The 24,587-nt window shown below is 46.1% G+C and overlaps 1 protein-coding gene across 3 annotated transcripts in view; it reads left to right on the top strand.

The window, feature by feature from the left end:
- Positions 1 to 24,587, top strand: part of LOC115090504 — a 991,523-nt gene that overhangs the window by 496,624 nt on the left and 470,312 nt on the right. For all 3 annotated transcript variants that reach the window (XM_029599682.1, XM_029599683.1, XM_029599681.1), the window contains one exon: positions 14,045 to 14,449. In XM_029599682.1, the coding sequence (XP_029455542.1) occupies positions 14,045 to 14,449 (405 nt within the window). The remainder of the gene's footprint in view (positions 1 to 14,044; positions 14,450 to 24,587) is intronic.

Genomic DNA, 24,587 nt, shown 5'->3' on the forward strand with positions numbered 1-24,587 from the left:
AATGTCCAGACCTTCTATGCATCACAGAGTCATGGCTCAAGATCTCAGAGACCCCCCTCATCAATCAATTACCAACAAGCAGTTACAATATCTTCTCTATCCCAAGACCCAGGAAAAAAGGAGGCAGCCTACTGATTCTAGCAACCAAAAAACTTAAATTCAGTACTTTCCCCATCAACCCTCTACTACCCCTCAAAATCAGCCTCTTCAAGTCTAAAGCCCTGCAAATCCTGCTGGTATATGCCCCCCCAGGCATTCTCAACAAGGATCCTGGCCCCCTCATCGAAACCATATCATCCTCCATCAACACCAATCACCCTACCATCATATTAGGAGATTTCAATATCCACATCAACAAATCTCCCCTCTCTCCATCATGCGAGCACCTCCTCAACACACTAACTGCTATGGGCTTCAACCAAATAATCAACTCCCCCACTCAAAAATCAGGCCACATTCTGGATCTGATATTCATCAACAACAAAGTAACACTCAACTCCCCCCCTTCTATCACCACCGTCCCCTGGTCAGACCACAAGTTAATACAAACCAAACTCCAAGTGGACTACTCACATATCCACACTCACAAAGACAAAAGAACTCATCAAATCCACCAAAACGTGCTCCAGTGAGACCCTAGGAAAAAACCCTTCCTGAGGCCCTAAAACAACTGGACACATCGGACACCATAGCTGCAGTTAACTCATGGACCGCAATCAACACGGAAACAGCAAAAAACATATGCCCAACCATCAAAAAAGAAATAAAAACCTCAGCAAAACACAAAACACCTTGGTATAACCAGGATCTAAAAAACAAAAAAACGCCTGTTAAGGCACGCAGAAAAAGCCTGGAGAAAAAACCCTACAAACCAGCTACATGACCGATACAGAACATTGCTCTATATATATTCAACAGACATCAACACAGCTAAACGGAATTACTACACTAAAAGAATTCATGACTACCAATACAATCCGAAAGTCCTATTTGATTATGTCACCCAACTGACTCAGCCTATCAACAACGCTCTCCAAAAAGATACTCCAACAATATCCAGTCAAAAATTCGCCCAATACCTTAAAGGCAAAACATCGGAACTAAGCCCAAAAAACCCAGCTATCAACCCTGAACCCCCTGCACCTTCATCCTTCATTACAGCAAAATGGTCACAATTTGACACCATCGCCTCCTCCGAGGTGGAAACCATCGTCCGGAAGATCAACCCAGCGGCCCACCCACTCGACCCCATACCAACAAAAACTCTCAAACTAATCCCAAACTGCCTAGCAAGACCCATTGTGAACATTGTCAACCTTTCTCTCGAACAAGGTCTCCTCACAGACTCCCTTAAATGTGCAGTGGTAAAACCTATTCTAAAAAAACCTCAACTGGACCTGTCCATCCTGTCCAATTACCAGCTCATCTCCAACCTACTATTCCTGGCCAAGGTTATAGAGAAAACAATTAACTACCAACTTTCAGAATTCCTAGAAAACCAAAATATACTTCTCCCTGCCCAACACGGTTTCAAGAAAGGTCACAGCACAGAATCACTACTACTCACCTTTACGGATACAATACTTCGGGGGTTTGACAAAGGGACCTCTTTTCTCCTAATACTTCTTGCCATCTCTGCTGCATTTGACTCTGTCAACCATAAGATCCTTCTCCACAGACTAAGAGAAATTGGTCTCAATGGCACCATCCTCCAATGATTCCAATGATTCCTCTCCAATAGATCCTTTAAGGTAACACACAAAAATACAACATCAGAATTAATACCCCTACCACAAGGAGTCCCACAAGGCTCTTCCCTATCCCCCACCCTCTTCAATGTTTATATGCTCCCATTATGCAACTACCTTGACAAAGCAGGCCTGTCCTATTTCCTATATGCCGATGATGTTCAGATTCTGCTTCCCATCAGAGATTTATTTTTATTTTATTTATTTAACTTCTTTTACTATACCGACACTCAAGACCAGGTCTTATCGTACCGGTTTACATTAGAACAAGGGGAAAACCAATTAACGTATAGGTGGAAATGAGAAGTTACATTAAAACAGGGAGAGTAAAAACATGGATGTCGGAAGATAGGACAGAATTAAGTAATCAAACAATAAGTTAACAAAATTACAAACTATAAATTAACATAAAAACAAGAACTTAGTAATACAGAAACATGGATTATAATCAGTGGAAATATACATGGAAATATATATATATGGGAATATATACATGGAAATATACATGGAAATATGGTATGTCAAATGGGAGGAGTGGCGGGGGGGGGGTGAGGGAAAAGGGTGGGTTGAGGTTGCGAGGGGAAAAGGGAAAAAGGTTGGGTGTGCGGGGAGGGAAAAGGGTGGGTTGGAGGGTGAGAGAGAGTTGGTTAAAATGGAATCCTTCAGCGGTAGGCTTGTGTGAACAGCCAGGTTTTAAGTTTTTTTCTGAAGGCAAAACATCGGAACTAAGCCCAAAAAACCCAGCTATCAACCCTGAACCCCCTGTACCTTCATCCTTCATTACAGCAAAATGGTCACAATTTGACACCATCGCCTCCTCCGAGGTGGAAACCATCGTCCGGAAGATCAACCCAGCGGCCCACCCATAACATCAAGAATACACTAAATCAATGGGAAACATACCTTACTGATATAAAAGACATTCTCTCACAAATGGCACTCACTCTCAATCAGTGCAAAAGGGAAATGCTACACCTTTCCAGCAAAACATCAACACCCCCCACCGACCCTATAACACTGCTCAAATATAAAATGCCCGTAACGGTCAGAGACCTTGGAATCACACTGGATAAGGAACTGAACTTTAAAAATCATATCAACACACTGATAAAAGAAGGCTTTTACAAACTACAGATCCTTAAGAAACTCAAACACCTGCTACATCCTCCAGACTAACGGACAGTACTACAATCCCTCCTCTTCGCCAAGTTAGATTACTGCAATGCCCTCCTAATAGGCCTGCCCGCAACCACCACCAAGCCCCTCCAACTCCTTCAAAATGCAGCAGCAAGATCACTAACAAACAGCAAAAAAACAGATCACATCACACCTCTACTCAAACATCTACACTGGCTACCCGTCCCATTCAGGTCTCAATATAAAACTCTCATGCTCATCCACAAAGCAATCCATAATGGCAAAGCCACTTGGTTACAAAAACTACTGAACCCCTGCAACCCTACAAGAAACCTTCGCTCATCCAACACAGGTCTACTTACAACTGCCTCCATTAAGGAAGTTCATCGAGCCACCACAAGAGAACATGCTGCGTCAATAGCAAGTCCCCACATCTGGAATACCCTCCCAGCACCATTCAGAACTGACCCCTCTACGCCATCCTTCAGAAAGAATCTCAAAACATGGCTCTTTCTGAAAGCATTCCCCTCAGAAAATTAATCACAGCTCCCGATCCCCCCCCTTTTTTCCTCCCTCCCCCCCCCTTTTTTTTCTGTCTTCCCTATAACACTGCCAGCTCCCCCCTCTGGCGGGAACATAGCAAGTCAAATCAGAAAATGTTTTACTGTTAGAAAAGTTATTATGTAAATCAAGTTTGTTTTTGTTCTTATAGTTACTTTGTTAAACTGTTACACTGTATCATGTCTTTAAGAGGCTTGTCTTCAGACATCCAGTTATATGTAAACCGGTGTGAAATTCTGAATCGAATATCGGTATAGAAAAATAAATAAATATATAAACTTTGGACTGGAGACCGCCAGTGCACTCAAACAATAAATGCTGACACCTGGGCAACTGCGGGTGTCTTGAACTAATGGTAGGCCGTGGCTTACCCGTACTTGCTCAGTCTCGAGATTTGATATCCGAGGTTCTCGATTTCTGGAGCAGCCGTGGGCTGGATGCTGAGTCCATCTGTCTATACTAAGGAAAACAAAATTATCAGGTAAGTAATTTCTCCATTTCCTAGTGTGTAGCCAGATGGACTCAGGACCAATGGGATGTACAAAAGCTACTCCCCTACTAGGTGGGAGGCTGCCCGTGGCCCACTTAGTGCTGCCGTTGTGACGGCTGTATCCTCTCTGGCCTTAACATCCAGGCAGTAAAACTTGGATAAGGTGTGTAGGGAGGACCATGTCGCTGCCTGACAGATCTTGGCTGGCGACAGCAGCTTGGTTTCAGCCCAGGTGACTGCCTGGGCCCTTGTAGAATGAGCCTTGACCTGTAGAGGTAATGGTTTTCCTGCCTGTGTAGGCAGCATTAATTATTTCTTTGATCCAGCGGGCTATGGTAGCCCGCAATGTCGCTTCCCTTTGTTTCTTCCTGCTGTGAAGAACGAACAGGTGGTCAGTTTTGCACAAGGATTCCAATCTCTTCAGGTATCGGACTAGGATTCTGCCGACATTCAAGTGGCAGGGGAAGCGTGAATCTTCCGAATTCCTGTGCTCATCTGGTGATGGTATGGATATGGTCTGGTTCATATGGAACTGGGAAACCACTTTTGGAAGGAAGGATGGTACCGTATGTAACTGTTTGGTGCCAGGGGTGAATCTGAGGAACACTTCCCGACAGGATAATGTTTGGAGTTCAGAGATGCGCCTGGCTGAGCATTTTGCGATCAAGAACACTGTCTTTAAGGTCAAGAGACATAGAGACAGGACGCTTGTTGGTCTGAAGGATTCCCCTGCTAGGAAGCCTAGTACTAGGTTGAGGTTCCATAGAGGCACTGGCCACTTTAGTGGTGGTCGGAGTTGTTTGACTCCTTTCAGGAAGTGGGACACATCACGATGAGTTGATAGTGTGATGCCGTTCACTTCGGACCTGAAACAGGCCAGTGCTGTGACTTGGACCTTGAGGGAGTTGAGGGACAACACCCTCTGCATGCCATCCTGTAGGAATTCTAGGATCATGGGAATCTTGGCTGTCCTTGGGAGGAGACTGCGGTTTTCACACCAAGCTTCGAATAGTCTCCAGATCTGTATGTAAGACAGAGATGTGGAGAACTTAAGTGCCCGAAGCAGGGTATCAATCACGGCCTTTGAATAGCTGCTCTTCTTTAGGCTAGTCCTCTCAAGGACTCAAGAATCGAGCTAGGTCTTTGTGGGAGATCGGTCCCTGCTGAAGAACATCCCTGTATGGCGGTAGATGTAGAGGATTCCCCGCCAATAGTCTTCGCATGTCCGCATACCACGGTCTTCTTGGCCAATCCGGGGTGACTAGTAGGACTAGTCCCCTGTGGTGTTCTATCTTGTGGATGACCCTGCCCAGTAGTGGCCAGGGTGGGAAGGCGTACAGGAGGCTTTCCTCTGGCCAGTTCTGGATGAGAGCGTCGATTCCCTGAGATTGTGGTTCTCGTCTGCAGCTGAAGAATCTGGGGACCCGGGCATTGCGACAAGTTGCTGGTAGGTCTATGGCTGGGAGACCCCATTGATTTACTATCAGCTGGAAAGCTGTGTCCCCAAGCAACCCTTCCCCTGGGTCTAGGCTTTCTCTGCTGAGGTAGTCCGCAAAGATGTTGTCTTTTCCCACAATGTGGGAGGCCAAAATCTCTTGTAGATTTAATTCTGCCCACTTCATGAGGGGGTCAATTTCTAGAGACACCTGCTGGCTTTTGGTTCCTCCCTGTCGGTTGATGTAGGCAATAGTCGTTGCATTGTCCGACATGATTCTGATGGACTCGCCTCGGATTCTGTGGCTGAATCGTAGGCAGGCTAGTCTGACTGCTCGCACTTCCAGGCAGTTTATGTTCCATCCTGCCTCTTCCTTGTTCCATTGTCCCTGGGCCGTCAGTTCCTGACAGTGGGCTCCCCACCCTTGCAGGCTTGCGTAGGTGGTGAGCAATATCCACTTCAGTTTGGATAGGTTTACACCTCTGCTTAGGTAATCTTCTAGTAGCCACCATTGAAGCTACTCCCGAACCTCTGTCGGGTAGCTGGAGGCGAATTGAGTAGTTCTGGGACACTGGATTCCATCATGATAGTAGGGAACGTTGTAGCGGCTGCATATGGGCCCTTGCCCATGGAACAACTTCCAGTGTTGATGTCATGACGCCGAGGACTTGAAGGTAGTCCCATACCTTGGGGCAGACCGAGGTCAACAGCTTTTGTAAATGATCCATTAGCTTCCTTCTTCATGGAGGGGGAAGGTAGACCTTGTTCTGTTTGGTATCGAACCAGGCTCCCAGGTATTCTAGTGACTGGGAGGGCTGTAGACAATGCTTAGTTGTGTTCATGACTCACCCAAGTTCTTGTAGTAGATTCTTGACTCTGGTGGTCACATGGCGACTCTCCTCTGGAGACTTAGCCCTGATCAGCCAATTGTCCAAGTAAGGATGTACCAGGACTCCTTCTTTCCTCAGTGCTGCCACCACTACCACCATGATTTTGGTGAAAGTTCTGGGGGCGGTAGCTAGTCCAAAGGGTAGCGCTCGGAATTGATAATGATGGCCCAGTATCGCAAATCGCAGGAAGCACTGGTGGTTGTTATAGACCAGGATGTGAAGGTAGGCTTTGGATAGGTCCAGGGAGGTTAAGAATTCTCCCGGTTGTACCACTATTATAATGGAGCATAGGGTTTCCATGCGGAAATGTGGAACCTTCAGGTAACGGTTGACCGCCTTGAGGTCCAGGATAGACCGGAATGTTCCTTCTTTCTTGGGAATGATAAAATAGATGGAATAGTGGCCAGTATTTTATTGAAGCGTGGGCCCTGGGGCTATTGCCTTCAGGCTGAGTAGTCTTGCTAGCGTGGTTTCCACTGCCAGTCTCTTGGAGTGGGAGTGGCATGGCAATTTCATAAATTTGTCTGGGGGAATGCTTTGGAATTCCAGCGAGTACCCCTCTCGAATGATAGTTAGGACCCACTTGTCCAAAGTTATCTCGACCCATCTTTGGTAGAAGAGGGTAAGGCTGCCTCCTAAGTCTTCTTCCTGTGGATGGGTCTGTGTCTTCTCATTGAGGGGTATGGCCAGAGCCTGCCCCTGAGCTTGCTCCTCTCTTAATGTGCCTATTCCGAAAGGGCTGAGATCTTCCTGAAGTACGAGGTGCTTGGAATAAGTATTCTTGTAAGGCTTAAAGCGCTGCGATCCTCTACCCTTGGTTCTTCTGGGGGAGGAGCGCTGATATATTCTTTTGTTCCTGTCCTCAGGTAATCGGGGTACTGGAGATTCACCCCATTTGTTGGCTAATTTCTCCAGTTCGCTCCCGAACAGGAGAGATCCTTTAAAAGGCATTTTTGTGAGGTTCACTTTGGAAATTGCATCAGCCGACCAGTTTCGGAGCCATAATTGTCTTCTTGCCACCACTGCAGCGGCGACACCCCTGGATGAGGTGCGCACGAGGTCTGCAGTAGCATTGATGAGACCACAGGCTCCATCGCTTCTCCGGGCATGGTTGCATCTCTGGCAAAGATCAAACAGGAACGTGCCACTAATGCGCAGCAGGAAGCAATTTGTAGCGTCATTGCTGATACATCAAAGGACTGCTTAAGGATGGCTTCCAGTCTTCTATCCTGGGCATCCTTCAGTGTCACTCCTCCCTCCACTGGGATCGTAGTGCGTTTTGAGACTGCACAGATCATAGCATCCACTTTGGGGAAATGTAGAAGTTCCTTAGCCGTGGGTTCCAGCGGGTATAGGGCTTCTAGAGCCTCCCCCCTTCGAAAGTGGCCTTTGGAGCATTCCATTCCAGGTCAATCAGTTCCTTAATGGGCTCCAACATAGGGAAATAGCATGAGGCCTTACGGAGGTAAACCAGCATGGGATTCTTCTTTGATTCTGCTGTGGACTCCGTGCCTGGAAGACCCAGTGTCTTCATAGTCTGGGACACTAGGGTTGGTAATTCATCCTTGTGGAAGAATCGGAACATTGTCCGGTATGGCTCCATCCCTGGGGGAATTTCTCCTTCTTCCAGAGAGTCAATTTCGTCCTCTGAGTTATCTGGCTCGCCATCAGAGGGGCTCTTGGTTAGGAGAGGCATATCTTGAGAAGACCGGGAGGTGCAAGGGAGGACTTGTGCTTCCGGCTGGGTTTGAGTCAGGTGGGCAGCAGGGGCTGGTTGTGCCTGGACAAAGGTATGTAGCCCTTTGAAAAATTCCACCCAGGAGAAGGTTCCTGGATCCATGTTGATCCCAGGACTGGTTGTAGTGATAGGCTCGGAGGAATTTTCCTGCGGGGGTGCCGAGTTGGAAATACTTAGTTCCAGGATGCCATCATCCGTGGTACCGGATCCCTTTCCTGGCTGTAGATGGTCTTGATTTGGTTCTCCCTGGTTCTGTTCGCACTGTTGGCAAAGGAGGGATTCTAATTCAGGCTGCGCAGCTCTTAAGTGGCAGGCTGGGCAAAGGAAGGGTCCCTTGTCTTTCTTGGATGGCGGTGCCATTATTTGTGCGCATGTAGGTCTTAGGAACTCGCCCGCGCTTGGAGTTATGCACGCAGATGCGCTTAGTTGTAAGCGTCGGATGTGCAGAAGTTATGCACATGAAGTGCGCACAAGTAATGCATGCGGGCAATGGAGTTTGTGCGCGCGGCACAGTTATGTGCCCAGTTGTGAGTGCTGCCTAGTTGTGCACATCACTGTGTGCACAACACAGATGTACGTGCCGCTTTGTGCTCAAACCGTAGTTAAACACTCAAGTTAGGCGCTTTGGGCCCCCAGCCTGCCCCACGCGTACCATCGGTCGGAGGGGGAAAATGGCGCCGATGACCACGAAGGCAAGATGGCGACCCCCCGGAGGGTCTCCACATGGGTGGACCCTCCCAACGTATCAGGCCCTGCCCCAAATGAGGGCTGCTCAACCTGATTTAAACTTCGTTGGAGGAAGGACGGTACGGCTGTTCGAGCCTCAGAGACCGGAGACTTAGAAGTAAAGGTTCTACCTTACCTGGACTCGGTGCTTACCGGTCACGTGCCGGGCGGTCTCCAGCTGCAGGGGGAGAGGGGAATACCTTCACCGCTGTGCTCGAATCTGCACCCGCTGCCTTTCAACCACCCTGGGGGCTAAGTCAATGCCGGGAATCGGCCGGCGGACTAAGGCTCACCTCTGAAGGATATCGAAAATCACATCAGGAAAATCTCGACTGGGGAAGGACCATTAGGTTTCACCGCAGGAGAAGCGGGGCTCTCTTCTCCCACCCTCCCAACCCCCCCAAAAACCTTTTACATGTACCTGGTGGTCTAGCGGGGGGTCCGGGAGCCATCCCTTCAATCATACCCTCGGTGCTGGACTGGTTTCAAAATGGCGCCAATCGCCTTTGCCCTCACTATGTCACAGGGAGCGACGGTCGCTCCCTGTGACATAGTGAGGGCAAAGGCGACTGGCGCCATTTTGAAACCAGTCCAGCACCGGCACCGAGGGTATGATTGAAGGGATGGCTCCCGGACCCCCCGCTAGACCACCAGGTACATGTAAAAGGTTTTTGGGGGGGTTGGGAGGGTGGGAGAAGCAAAGGGGTAATTTGTAAAGGGTCGGGGTGGTTTTTTTTTTATCGGGCCATCAGCGCCATTTTTATCAGTGGTAGCCAAAATGGCGCCGATGGCCCGAGAACGGGAGATCGCGCCGGGACCCCCCCCCCCCACTGGACCACCAGGTAATTTAACATTTTGGGGGGGTTCGGGAGGGTGGGGGAGGGTAAAGGATTGGTTTTAAAGGGTCGGGGTGGGTTTAGGGGTTGTTTTGGTGTGCCGGTTTTCCCGCCCTCTCCCCAAATAATTCCCGTAATCGATTTAACAATTTTTCACGATAAATCGAGGGAATTCCTATTGTATCGAGTCCCTTACCGATTAATGACGATTTTAAAATTATCGGACGATAATTTAAATAGTTAAAAAACGATTCACATCCCTACCTCTCATACATCTATTCGTATCGTCATCAAATCACAAACTTTGTTCATACTGTTTCAAGAGACCAATGATAGAAGCATATGTTCTCGATGTATTCCTCATTTCATGGAGGCAGGGTCTTATGTACGCTTTTGCTCTGATACCTCTCATCTGAAATTGAGGAAGGATAGGGGAACAATGATATTAAATAATGGCTCCTTTCTAGTCTCATCAATTCTGGTTTCCATGGCTTCAGAAATTTGCCATAATTCTTTTAATACATCAAATTTTCCACAACTTCTAACCCAGGACCAGCATGCTCTTCTCCAACCCAATTTTCAGACCTTGGCTGTAACAGTGTGGATGTTGAGAGTGAAGTGGTAATAGAGTTACTTTTTTCTATGGAAGTAAAACAGGTCTTATTAGGAGGGCATGCAATTTCCTATTCTAACTGAGATTTGTAGTCTGGGTATATTGTTAGATTCCAGATTAACTACAGTAAATAATGTAGCTAGAGTGGCATTCTGTAAGCTTTGGATGGTAAAATCACTAAAAACTTTCTTTAGATCAGTGATACAGGCCTTAATGTTGAGCCATGTTGATTACTGTAAACGGGTTATTTGTGGGCCTACCTGAGAAGGTCTTTCAAGTTTTGCAGATGGTGCAAAACGCTGCTTCTAGGGTAATAAGTGTAACAAGTATATATGAGCACATGACTCCAGTGCTCATATAACTACACTGGCTCCCTATAAACCAAAGGTCACATTTTAAAATGATTGTACTAATGAAAAGATTGCTGTATTCAGAAAATCAGTGCTAAGTTGCTAATAAATTACAGCATTATGAACCAAAGAGATCTTTGAGATCAGAAGGTACAGAATTGTTGGTATTACCTGAAAATCAGAGATTATATTTTCAGATTACTAGGAAAAGGGCTTTTTCCTTTTAAGTCCCAATAATGTAGAATACACTATCAGAGGTTTTGAGAGCGAGATGTAAAGTTTTTAGAAAACAGCTGAAAACATTATGATGTCAGAGTGTTTTTAGTGATTGACTTGTTTGTATTATTTATATGCATGTTATACTCTGTAACCCACCCTGGACTATTGTATAGGAAGTGTCAAGATATAAAATGCTGCAAATAAATAAATAAATATTAGCAGCAAGATAATCTGCCACTAGACAATCCAATAATTTTTAATGGAAGAGATCTGATCATGGTGTGCTATGGTTAACAAGAGCCCAATGATGCTCACTGGCATCATTAATACAGTATTAATGCCATTTGTCCAATAGAAGATTAAAATCAAACTCAGTAAGAATTCATTTGAGTGCTATTGCTGCATACCACTGTTGTTCAGTGGATGTTCTTATTTCTCAGTTACTAATCGTTTTAAAGTTTATAAAAGAATTATTCCATTTGAAGCCTCCAATAAGAATTCTACCCCCTCCAGTAGAACTAGTAGTTCTGGCTCAACTAATAAGGCCGATGATTTATTTATTTATTTGTTATTTTTATTATACCGAGTTTCATGATAGGAATCACATCAACCCGGTTTACAATTAACAATGTGAGTAAAGGCAGAGAGTAACAAAGTAAAGAACATTTCCCAATACAAGAACAAATATAGTATGAAACTTAACAAATATTATAACAATATTTTGGATGTGAGAAAGTTACAAAAAACATGGAAAAATAACTTGGATATGAAAGGGGAGGAATTGTAGAACGACTATAAGCATTTTAACCAGCTGTATCAATTAATAAATATGTATAATATTATAAAATGTAGATGTGTAGCAAAATGATTAGATAAGATATTGTTGTGAAGTATAATAAAATGTTGCTGTGACTGCGTGTGAAGTTAGTGGGATTTTTTTTTTTTTTTTTTTTTTACAGTTCCTAACTTTTGTGTTTATGCTGATGATGAGTGGGGAATTTAATCCAGATCTGGGAAAGCTTTTTTAAAAAGCCAAGTTTTTAGTCTTTTCCTAAAAGTTGGAGCGCATGGTTCTTGTCTTAAGTCCGGTGGGATGGAGTTCCAAAGGATTGGACCTGCTGATGAGAGAGCTCTTGAGCTGTAGGATTTATGATGGTAGGTTTTGGCATGTGGAACCTGTAGTGATTCTTTGTAGTGTTCCCTGATGGGTCTGTCTGATGTGTGTTTTTTAAAAGGGATTTGTAGGTCCAGTTGAGTGTGTTGATGGATGTTCTTGTAGATAATCATGATGGTTTTATACATAATTCTGAAGTGGATCGGTAACCAATGAAGGTCTTTGAGGATGGGGGAGATGTGGTCGATTTTCCTGGAGTTTGTGAGGATTCTGGCTGCTGTGTTCTGTACCATTTGTAGAGGCTTGGTGTAGGAAGCTGGGAGGCCTAGTAGAAGAGAATTGCAATAATCTAGTTTGGAGAAGATTATTGCTTGCAGGATTGATCTAAAGTCATGCGCGTGGAAAAGTGGCTTTATTCTTTTCAGGATATGTAATTTGTGGAAGCAGTCTTTGGTAGTTCTGTTAATGAATGGTTTGAGGCTAAGACGATTATCTAAGAAGGCTCCTAGATCTCTTACATGGGTGGTTTGTAGGAGTGTTGGAGGCTTTGAAAGTGTATTGTTGTTTTCAGGTGCTATAAGGAGATATTCCGTTTTCGACGCATTGAGGACTAGGTTTAGGCTGTTGAGGAGGTGTTTGATTTCTAGTAAGCAATTGTCCCAGTATTCCATTGTTATCGAGATTGATTCTTTTAAAGGGATCACAATCTGTACGTCGTCAGCGAAGAGGAAGTGTTTCAGGTTTAATTTTGTGAGTAATTGACAAAGTGGTAGAAGGTATATATTAAATAGAGTGGGTGACAGGGAAGAACCTTGTGGCACCCCTCTGGTGGAGGGGTGATATTGGGATTCTGTATTATGTATTTTGACCCTGTAACCTCTGTTTTCCAGGAAGGTTTTGAACCATGTTAGTGAAGTAGCTGTCACTCCAATATTTGCCAGTTGTTTTAGCAGGATGATAAATCACATTACCCAATGGTTCCAGTTTGAATGAGAATAAATTTAATATAATTAGTGAGGATGGCAAATAATATTGCTTCAGTAATTCACCATTCAGCTGAAAAGCTAACCAGTTAGGAATAGCTGAGAATTTGCCTAGAGATAACTGGCTATAATTAACTGGATACCAGTGGGTCTTTTAATATTGATCTCTGAATTAATATCTCTTAAGAGCAGCACAGCCTTGTGTGATATAAAGAGAATCATAGCCCCCCAAATAACCCCTAAAAAGCATACTACTAAGCATACTTATGACTTACAGTGGCTCAAATTTCCAAGACAATTTGCATCTGATATCAGTTTATGTAAACTCTATATAACACTAAAAAAATGCATCTAGAACAATCATAGCCCCGACTCACCTGAGTTTTGGCACTATCAAAGCCTTGCCTGCCCAAGAGCTACAGTATCCTCAGTGAAGAAAAGGAAGTCTGTCCTGCAGGAAGAGGACAAGATTTAGTACTGTTAACAACACATACATATTCCTTTGACATAAACAAAGTGCGGTCAATTTTCAAAACCATTAACACTAGCAAATAACAATTTACCTACTACGCAAATCAGCTGTGTGAGAATTCCCCCCCCCCCCCCCCCCCCCCCCAATGCGGTCAAAGAACGTGTATTATTGCACATGGCAAATATTTTTATCCACATTTAGTGAAGGTGTTCCCAGGGGGGCATGTCGTCAGCAGGATCAGAAAAAGCATGCACAGGTTCCAGTTTCCAGTGTGTTATTTTCCTTACAAAAAGGAGGGGTAAAAATCTGTAGATAATATTTCATATCTGCAGCACTTGCAAGGGGGAAGTAGCTGCATGCTTTCTTTTTGAAAACTGGAAGCTCTTCTATCACTGCTTTCATATTCTGCTCACAGTTTATATAGATTATTTTCACATCATGTAACACTGAGCTCATAGCCTTATGTATTTTGGAATAAGTAACACTTCATAGTGATAGGTAATAATGTAAAGAACCGTAGTAGAGTTAGCAGTTGAGTCTTGTTGAAATAGAGTTCTGTAGTTATATGATGAAATTCCATTTAGAACACCTCTGGTTCCATTCCTGCTTTTGACACTTGGCCACTTCTTTTTCATGTGAACTTGGACATGGTTTATTACCTCTCTGTGCCTAACTGCATTTTTGACACTTGATTGTTAATTTTTTCAACATCATTTTGCTTTTCTATTTTAGCATTTTCAAAAGGACAACAGAAACAAGTTCCTCAACCAAGCCCTTTCAAATCGCATGCTTATGAAGTTCCTAAATCGCCAGTACCAAGTCTGGCTTCTATTGAGGCTGATGAATCCAAGAGGGCTGTTTATGTATCTTCTCCATCCAACAGAGACAGAATGAACCTTCTGACAAATAAATCTGAGACAGAAGAAAAGAAAGAGAGCATTAAAGATCTTGAACTCCCGTGTGATGATCCTAGTGCAGAAGATGACTTAGATCTGGATGAGGCAGGTACACTTTGGAACAGGACATCTTCAGCATTATCAGCAGCTGGAGACAGTCATTCAGTCTTCAGTAGGTCTTCTTCGAGCATAGCTGGCAATTCGGCCTCTATCAGCATTGGCAAAGGAAGTAACTATTCAGGTAATGTTTGTTCTGTTTCTTTCTGTTATATTACATTATTTATAATTTTAAACATAGAAACAGACTATGATAACAGCAAAAAAGATTGTAAAGCCCATGTCGTCTTCCCATTTTCTTACCTATTACAGTAACTCACTAGTTCTGATTTTATCCTTACTTGCCCACACTAAGGGGCCAATGTAATAAGACCCATGGTGAAATCAGTGCTAGTTGTCTGCGCAAACGTTTTTAGCACACGCAGCACAAGCAGGCACCTCTGCAAGATGTAGTAAAGGACAGGTATGCAGATGAGATGCACACAGAAAATTTACATGAAAGTAAAATTAATTTGTCTACATCACCTCCATTCAGAGTATGCACCATGCATCAGCCACCCTTTCTCTAAAGAAATTCATTCCTGTGTTGCTCTTGAATCATCCACTTTCTAACTTTATGTTCTGAGCCCTTGTTCTAGGACCTTGTTTAACTTGAAAAATGTTTGTTTTATATACTTTCAGGCCGATATAGTAAAGATGTGTGGAAATCGGGCGCTCAGTGTTTAGTGCCCGCTTTCCTACTTTGCGCCCAGGCACCTCTCCTGGGCGTGCGATACAATATTTAAATGAGGGGTTGTGCTAAAAAGGAGGTGCTAGGGAAAATTGTGCGCCCTTAACACTTCCTTGGCAGTGGAAGCCCAGATAGCCTAACAGCCAATAGCCTAATAGCCTATTTTTTTATTGCCAATATATATATATATAATATATATATTATAATAAATAAATAATAGATAATATAAATAAATAATAAAAAATATATTATAATAAATAAACAATATATATATATAATATATATATTATAATAAATAAATAATAGCCTATGTATTTATTGCCAATAGCCTAACAGCCTGATTTAGAATTATCATGCCTCCCTTCCACTCTCCATTGTAAATAGTACTTTATTTATTGTATATAGTAATCTATCTTCGTTCTCCCCCTCTTTTTTTCCTTCTCCCAGTTAAGGCTACCCTGTTAGAATGTAACTTTCATGTTCCTTCAAATTGTCACTTGTTATATGGTTGGTTATAGTTCTACTTTGTTCAATGTAAACCGAGTTGATTTGATCTGTATCAAGAAAGTCGGTATATAAAAGCCTTAAATAAATAATAAATAAATATTGTATTTGTGGACCCTTGTGAGGTTGTTACTACCCGCAAGGAAGGCCCTTGCTGGTCCTCACCATCGGTTGGCGGTGCTGGTCACAGGGAAGGCCTTCCAGGATCCTTAAGACCAGGTTTTGCAGAAGCAGGCAGGAGGTGGTCCATGGTCAGAGCAGGTGGTCAGCAAAGAAATCCAGAAAGGGGTCCAAGATCAAGCCATGCGACAACAAGAAGTCCAGAGTACAATCCAAAGTCAGGGCAGGCAGCAAGCAGCAAGTCCAGAGAGCAGTCTAAGATCAGGGCAGGCAGTGAGCAACAAGGCCAGTAGGCAATCTGAAATCTGGACAGGCAGCAGGCAACAAGTCCAGAAGGCAATCCGAGGTCAGGGCAGGCAGCGAGCAGCGAGTCCAGTAGCCAATCCGAGGTCAGAGCAGGCAACGAGCATCAAGTCCAGTAAAAATACAAGGACAGGCACGCAACACTCCCAGAAGCAAGACGAGCAGAATCAAGGAGCACCTGTTGCTGAGACATTGAGGAGAGGAAGATGTGGGCCTAATATAGGGCATGCCTCCTGATGTCACTAGGAGGCATCAGGGCTGTTTTCCCACCACAGACCCTTTAAGGAGGGCCGAGGCAAGCGCACGCCTAAGCCTGCCTGCCTGCATAGCGGCCTGGCGCGGCACGGAGGCTTCACGGCGGTTGGCCATGTCTCTGGGGAAGGTGAGGGTGGCTGACCCCGGGATGGGGATGCGGCTGACCGGATACAACAGTACCTCTCCCCTTAAGCCCCCTTCTGTGGGGTCTCGGTTTCTTGGGTTGAGAGGCATGAAAGGTCTTCAAAACCTTCCCAAGAAAGTAGATATTCCCATCTTCCATTCCTTCAATATACATCAAGTACTTCCTTTACTTAGTAGATTTGGTCTTCGACCGAGATGTCCGGGTATATTTCGAGAGGGCCACATGAGAACTATGTGGAAGATGTTAGGAATACCCTTGGAGGAATTCCCATGGAGGCGGGAAGATGTAGCTATGTTACTAGTCCAATTTGGTGGATAACTGGAAATGGGCCAATATACTGTGGTGCTAATTGCATAGAAGGTTGACGGAGTTGAAGGTGATGGGTACTCAACCATACCTTATCCCTAGGTTTAAACCTGGGAGCTGGTTGACGATGTCAGTCTGTAGTTTTCTTTGCTCTTTGCGCAGCCTTTTTAAACATATCTTCAGTCTTGATCCATAGATCCTGGAGCTCTTGAGCTGTTAGTTGGGCTGCAGGTGATGGCACATTTAAAGGTAAAGGAAGCGGTGTGCTGCGGGTGTGAAGGTGTGGTCGCTTGCTCAGAAAGATTATGAGCCCTTGGGCCACGGCGTGGCTCAGGGAGGAGCCCCAACACACAGACCATGGGAGGTGAGAATGTTCAGGCACTGGCTGGAGCTGGAACAAGACTGGACCAGGATCAAGGCATGGAACATCAGGAACTGGAACAAGGCAGGCTCAGCCCTCCACTGGACCTGCACGCACCGGTGAAGTCCAGCAATGCAGTGCTGGTCTCAAGAGTAGCCCTCTGGCCACTTGGTAGCCCTTCTGGACCTGCAGCTTGGGAACGACGAATGCGTGAGGCCAGACGGAGGCTGAGGGCATGAACAAGATGAGACATGGAACTCAGGAAACTTGGAAGACTCAGACAAGGATACGTGGAACTTGGAAGACTCGGACGAGAACTCAGGATACTTGGAAGACTTGGACAAGGTTTCAGGAACTTTGAAGACTCAGACAAGGATCCAGCATACTTGGAAGATTCAGGCGAGGATTTAAGTTTCAGACACTAGTACAGGGTGAGTACTGCACCGCAGTGTGCCCTACCACGCCGAAAGCGAAGCAGAATACAGACGAGAAAGTGAAGACTTGGAACCGGAAACATGTTGAAGATTCAGGAGAGGCCAGCACTGAGGCACACCCTACACAGCTGCCCATGGCTGGTCGTAGACCATGCTGAAGCGGAGCAGGTTCTGGCTTGAGTCTTGGACATGGACGGAAGCAGGCACAAAGTATTCCGAAGACCAGATTCAAGACTCGGAACTCAGATTCAGGATGAGACCTCGGAATTAAAAACAAGGAGCCTTCCAGAAACTTGAGCTACAGACATGAAGACAGGCCTTATGCCATGAAATGCCTTACACAGCCCCCCATGAGGTGGTCATGGGCCATGACAGTGGCATGCCAGGAAAGGTGGACAAGCAGGAAACCTGGAAGCAGGACAAAGAACCGGAGACGAGGACATCAGGACCAGGACTGGAACACGGAACATTAGGAACTTTAGGACATGGAACATTGGAACTTCTGGACATGGAACATCAAAACACCAAAGAGACAACAAGGGAGCTCCAACGAAGAACAGGACCAGGGACATCAGGACAAAGGAGACCAGGAACATCTAATAAAGCCATCAAGACACAAGAAGACCATGGAGGACCTTGACCGGAAGGAAGAACACAGACCACTGTGAAGTCCAGTTCGAAGGCCCTGAGGAATTGGAAGAGAGCCCTTTTATAGGGCTGGATGAGGAGCAGACTGATGAGGTCATCTGGTGGGGCCGCAGGCTTTTCCCGCCGCTAACCTTTTAAATAGTGTGAAGAGGCACACGTGCGCACCTATGCAGAGCCTGGGGAGGCCAGGAGCAGGCAGCGGCGTTGGCGGCGTCCCTGCTGCATGAAGGAGTAACGGTGGCAGCACCAGGGCCGCATGAGGAAGCATCCCGGTAGCAGCACCAGGGCTGCGAAGGTAGAAGGACGGCAGTGGCGGCTTCCATGCCGCATGGAAGAGGAAGTCGGTGGCGGCACAGGGGCCGCGAAGAGACATCCTGGCAGCGGCTCCCGTCACAAGTAAGAGGAGCAGCAGCGGCGGTCCGGGGTGGCTTTTGCCACACAAAGAAGTTCTGCGGCATTGGGCCAGTGGTTGGGCGGCGGCCAGAAGTGAGAGGCTGCTCGCGGGATGGGCTCCGCGAGCAGCATCGTACAGCACCCCCTCCTCAAAGCCCCCTCTTCAGCCTCTTCTCTACAGCTGAAGACAAAAAGACATATCTTTATATGGGGAACTTGGGATTCCAAACACAAGATCTCCAAATGCTTAGAAGGAGCTGAAGCAATGAGGCGAAGAAACATACTGAGGATTAGACACAGACACAATAAAACTCAGAAGAAGGCATGACCCAGATTGAACTGAAGGCATAGATGTAGTGGAGCATCTTGAGGTTTAGTCCGGTTTTGATTCTTATTTAGTCGACACGGATGTGAAGAACACATAAGCATCATCTTCCTGCTGATAGCAGTGGCATAGGTAGTAGATTAGGGCATCATTGCTGGATTCTTAGATGCAAGGCTGGTATTCCAGGAGGGTGCATAGGCAAACTTGCAGATTACCACTTGTTCTTAGGTAGGCATTGGTACGAGGAGCACTAGGTATAACTAGGAAGCCCAACAAGCGTTACTCAGGAGGTGAAAAGCTGATCTTGGAGACACATTTTGATACCTCTTGATGATAGGAGTTATACTGACTTTAGGTTGACATGTGGAATGAAACTTAGGGTTACCAACCCCAGACTTTTGCAAAGCCAGTAACAGGTGAGAATAGACCCTTTTATAAGATCAAGGAGGGAATTGCACCTTAGGTGTAATCCGCATGTTAACACAGGCTCCCATTTGGCAGTGAATTTGTTCCTTGAAGGAGCTTGGTAGATGTAAAATCCCTCAGGCTCGAATCAGAAGATCCGCTTCAAGATTTGAGGTAAGGTTCAAGGAGACAAAGCTTGGAGACAGCAGAAGAGTCCAACTGGACATTGACGCTCCTCCACTTCCATAGACGGATTATAAATGCAGCTGATGGCAAAGACCCTTGCAGGGACAGCTTTTATAAATGGTAGAAGACAATTTGAGAAACTGGCAGATTTTGGTTTTCCTTGAAGAGCAGTCCTTTTCTCCAGGAATGGTTTGCCAGGGTATAAGATTGGTGGTCATCTCCCAGAAGGGCAGAGGAGACGCAACTCAAGGAGAAGATGGTATCAACAGCTCTCAATGGATCCATGGGTAGCAATGTTGAATCCCATAGGGAAGACATAATGTCCTTAGATTGATAGTAATGGGTCCTTCCAGGAGGATTTGCAGCAGAAAAACTATGTAGGCTTATCAGGCAAGGCAAAAGGTGGCAATTACGGCCCTTAGCCTGGCAGCAGAAACAGTGCTGGGGAGCAGATGAAATGGACAAATCAGGATCTCCCAATTCTGATTCTACCAGCTCAGAAAGCTATGTGAAGGACACTGGAGGATGATGGTTGCGAGCTCTGGATTCAAGAGAACTCGCCACATTGGTATAATGAAAGAACAACAAGATGACATCTTAGGAACTTGGAATGGGATTAGAGGCTGGAATTCCCACTTGCGCAGAGCAGAGTCAGGATCGTAGCTGTAGATAGTCCCAGGGCAAGAACCAGATTTGTGTGAAACGGGGACTGAATTGAAATTGCCAAGACGGAGCCAGGTCTGCGGTACAGGTGCCTCCTGTAAGTCGTTCAAACCCAAGGACCTGGAGCACTGTGGAATCCGTAGCTTACAAGGGTACTCAGTGGAAGAACAAGGAGACTGAAATGACTACAAGTGTAGAAGCCTGGGCGCAGGCACTTCCTGCAGGTCATATGGAATTCAGGAAAAAGTGCAAGCATCTCTGTGGATTAAACAGAGATGGTCCCTGGAACAATTGCAGGCGCCTCCTGCAGGTCGAGAGGAGTTCTAGGACAGGACTGAACTTGAAGGGGATCTGGATGCAGGCGCCTCCTGCAGGCTGAAAAAATCCAGACACACAAAAAAGGAGGAGAAAATAAATTCTTGACTGGAGCCAGGTATCAAAACAGTCCAGGAAAACTTGAGCCCATTGCAGGCACACGCTCACTGAGTTCTTGGCCTTCGAATCCTGTTGCGGGAGTGGAGATGCAGTCGCTTGCTCAGAGAGCTTGTGAGCCCTTGGGCAACGGCGTGGCTCAGGGAGGAGCCCCAAGACATACACCATGGGAGGTGAGAGTGTTCAGGCATGAGCTGGAGCTGGAACAAGACTGGACCAGGATCAAGGCGTGGAACATCAGGAACTGGAACAAGGCAGGCTCAGCCCTCCACTGGACCTGTACGCACCGGTGAGATCAAGCATCGCAATGCTTGTCTCAAGAGTAGCCCTCTGGCCTCTTGTTAGCCCTTCCAGACCCGCTGCTTGGGATCGACGAGTGCGTGAGGCCAGACGGTGGCTGAGGGCAGGAACAAGACAAAACATGGAACTCAGGAAACTTGGAAGATTCAGACGAGGACTCAGGATACTTGGGAGACTCGGATAAGGTTTCAGGAATTTGGAAGACTCGGACAAGGATCCAGGATACTTGGAAAACTCAGGCGAGGACTCAGGATACTTGGAAGCCTCGGACAAGGTTTCAGGAATTTGGAAGACTCGGACAAGGATCCAGGATACTTGGAAGACTCAGGTGAGGATTCAGGGTTCAGGCACTAGTATAGGGTGAGTACTGCACCTCAGCGTGCCCTACACAGCTGCCCATGGCTGGTCGTAGACCATGCCGAAAGCAAAGCAGACTCCAGATGAGAAAGTGAAGACTTGGAACCGGAAACATGTCGAAGATTCAGGAGAGACCTGCACCTAGGCGCGCCCTTCACAGCTGCCCATGGCTGGTCACGGACCACGCTGAAGCGGGGCAGGTTCTGGCTTGAGTCCTGGGCATGGACGGAAGCAGGCACAAAGTACTCTGAAGACCAAACAGGATTCAAGACTCAGGATTCAAGACTCGGAACTCGGATTCAGGAACAGACTTCGGAATTAAAAACAAGGAGCCTTCTGGAGACTTGCGCTGCAGACATTAAGACAGGCCTTGGGCCATGAAGCACCCTCCACAGCCACCCATGGGTTGGTCACGGACCATGACGGTGGCACGCCAGGAAAGGTGGACAAGCAGGAAACCTGGAAGCAGGACAAAGAGCCGGAGACGAGGACATCAGGACCAAGACTAGGACTGGAATATGGATCATCATGAACTTCAGGACATGGAACATCAAGACTCCAGGACAAGGAACATCAGACCTTCTGGACTTGGAACATCAGGACACTAAAGAGACAATGAAGGAGCTCCAATGAAGAACAGGACCAGGAACATTAGGACGAAGGAGACCAGGAACATCTAATCTAGCCATAACCTAGCCATAAAGACACAAGAAGACCATGGAGGACCATGACTGGAAGGAAGACCACAGACCACTGTGAAGTTCGGTTCGAAGGCCCCAAGGAAGTGGAAGAGAGCCCTTTTATAGGGCTGGATGAGGAGCAGACTGATGAGGTCATCCAGTGGGGCCGCGGGCATTTCCCGCCACTGGCCCTTTAAATAGTGTGAAGAGGCGTACGTGCGCCTATGCAGAGCCCATGGAGGCCGGGAGCAGGCTGCGGCATTGGTGGCGCCCCTGTCGCATGAAGGAGCAACAGCAATGGCACCAGGGCCGCGAAGGTAAAAGGACAGTGGTGGCGGCTTCCATGCCTCCCCTTCTCACACTCTCTCCCCTCCACTCGCTCACACCCCCCTCCCTTCTCTCACTACCCCCTCCTCACACACACACCTCTCTATATACATTCATGCTCACCGGGGCCTTCATCGAGTGGAGTGCATTCCGAGGGATGCGGGGGCCTTCATGTTTACCACGAATGGCATGCGTGCTCTGTTTGCGGCACTCTGGGGGACTTCATGTTCGCTGTGACCGGCATGCTGGGGGCCTTCATCTTCAATGCGACCGGCGCACGGGGGGGGGCCTTCATTTTCGCTGCGATTGGTGCGCTCCGTTCACGGCATGCCGGGGTCTCTGCCATTTACTGCGCAGGGGGGGGGGAATTCTGTGCAAATTCTGTGCTCCGCAGTAGCACAGAATTCCCCCAGGACTAGTATATATTGTGATCTGGTGTTGAGCTCCCTCTAGCCACTGTCGCCACTCTTCCAATGCCAGTTCTATGGCCAGATGTTCCTTGATTCCAATACTATAGGTTGCACTCAGCGGGAGTGAATTTGTGTGAATAGAAGGAGCAGGGGTCCCAGTATCATAATGTTGACTCAGGAAAGCCCCAACACCAGAATCAGAGGCATCGACTTTGAGGATATTGGGATGAGATGGATCGGCGTGATGCAAACAAGATTTCTGAAAAAAGGTGTCCTTCAGGTCAAGAAATGCCTTAATCGCTTCTGACAGCCAGACCCTTGTGCTGGCTCCCTTCTTGGTATGAGCCGTGAGAGCTGCAGTCCTGGAGTAGTGTAGTATAAAATGTCAGTAGTAATTGGCGAACCCTAACAATCTCTGTAGAGCGTGAAGTCCAGTGGGTTGAGGCCACTCTTGGATACTGCGGACCTTTTCGGGGTTCATGTGAAGGCCCTGGCTGGAAACAATATATCTGAGGAACGGCAAACTCTCAGCTTCGAATTGGCACTTCTCCAACTTAGCATATAATTTATTCTCTCGCAGTCGTTGAAGAACAAGGCGGACATGGGAGCAATGGGAGTGAAGATCTCGAAAGAAAATGAGGATATCATCGAGGTAGATAGGAGATCCTGAAACAAATCATTCATAAGATTCTGGAATACTGTGGGGGCATTACAAAGACCAAAAGCATTACTAGATACTCGTAATGGCCGTCCTACGTGTTAAAAACTGTTTTCCACTCATCTCCAGATTTTATGTGGATTAGATTGTAGGCCCTCCGGAGATCCAGCTTAGTGAACACCCAAGCTCTTTTCAGTCGATGAAAAAGTTCAGTAATGAGGGCAGAGGGACGGGAATGCGACTGGCCGGACGCAACACCAGAAGAGGTGGCTGTCAGTTGGATAGGAAAACGGATGCTCAATTTTACGAGCATCTGTTTTCATAACCTGTGCACAGCCATGGATTAGGAAAAGGGATGCTCATTAATTGAGCATCCCTTTTCCTAACCTGACCACTGGCACACTTTTTTTTTTTTTTAATGTTTTGGTTCCTCCAACTTACTATTCTGAAGATGTACAGAAAAGCAGTATTTTCTGCTTTTCTGTACTCTTTTTTTGGGCTGCTCAGAAATTAACGCCTTGTCTGGGCTAACATTAATTTCTGAGTGCTAAAATGTGTGGATCAGGTGCACATTTGTTTTTGTATCTGGGGTGAATAGCTAATAGCCTCATCAACATGCTAGAATTTAGCCGCATATAGCAATGAATATCACTGGGTAGCCATTTAGATGGATAACTTTTCAGCTATCCATCTAAATGGCTTTTGAATATCGACCTCTTTGAGTATGTTCTACTTTGAATATGCTATGCGCCTTCAGTTTCATCTTTTCAGCAGAGGCCACAGGTCACGGTTTTTTTCTTTCCTGCTGTTTGAGGATCTTACAGATTCCTGTGAGGTCAGGACTCATTTATTGCAGGGCCCTGTGGTCTTTATCTGTTTTCCTTTAGTCACCTAGGTAAGTTTTTGATTGATTTCAAAGTTTTCTTTCTTTTTCTGTGGCCGCACAGTGCACCGGCTCTGGTGCATCAAGAAGGCATTGATTGTGGTTTTGTCATTGAGTCATTTGATTTTGCTGTTCTTGGTTATTTTTTGGCTCAAATCCCAAAAGGATAAGAAGACCAGTGACTTCAAGATATGTTCTCTGTGTGAGAGGGTCATGTTTATTGCAGATCCCCATGATGAATGTATTTTCTGCCTGGGTGCCAGTTATGACATGTAAGTGTGCTTCCTTTGCTTGACCATGACCCCTAACAAACCTTGATTGACCTCATAGGGAAGCACTTTGTGAACCATAAGATTGACCCGTCGATATTGGCATTGGAAGCATCAACATTGATGGATCAAGGAACAATACTGATAGCTGAGGTACATCAGAATTGAAAGGGTATCAAACCTCCTCAACATCGAGCACCAGAAAGGATCAGGGGGTTAGACTGTCAT

This window comes from Rhinatrema bivittatum, chromosome 4, assembly GCF_901001135.1.
Source record: "Rhinatrema bivittatum chromosome 4, aRhiBiv1.1, whole genome shotgun sequence".
Lineage (NCBI taxonomy): Eukaryota > Metazoa > Chordata > Amphibia > Gymnophiona > Rhinatrematidae > Rhinatrema > Rhinatrema bivittatum.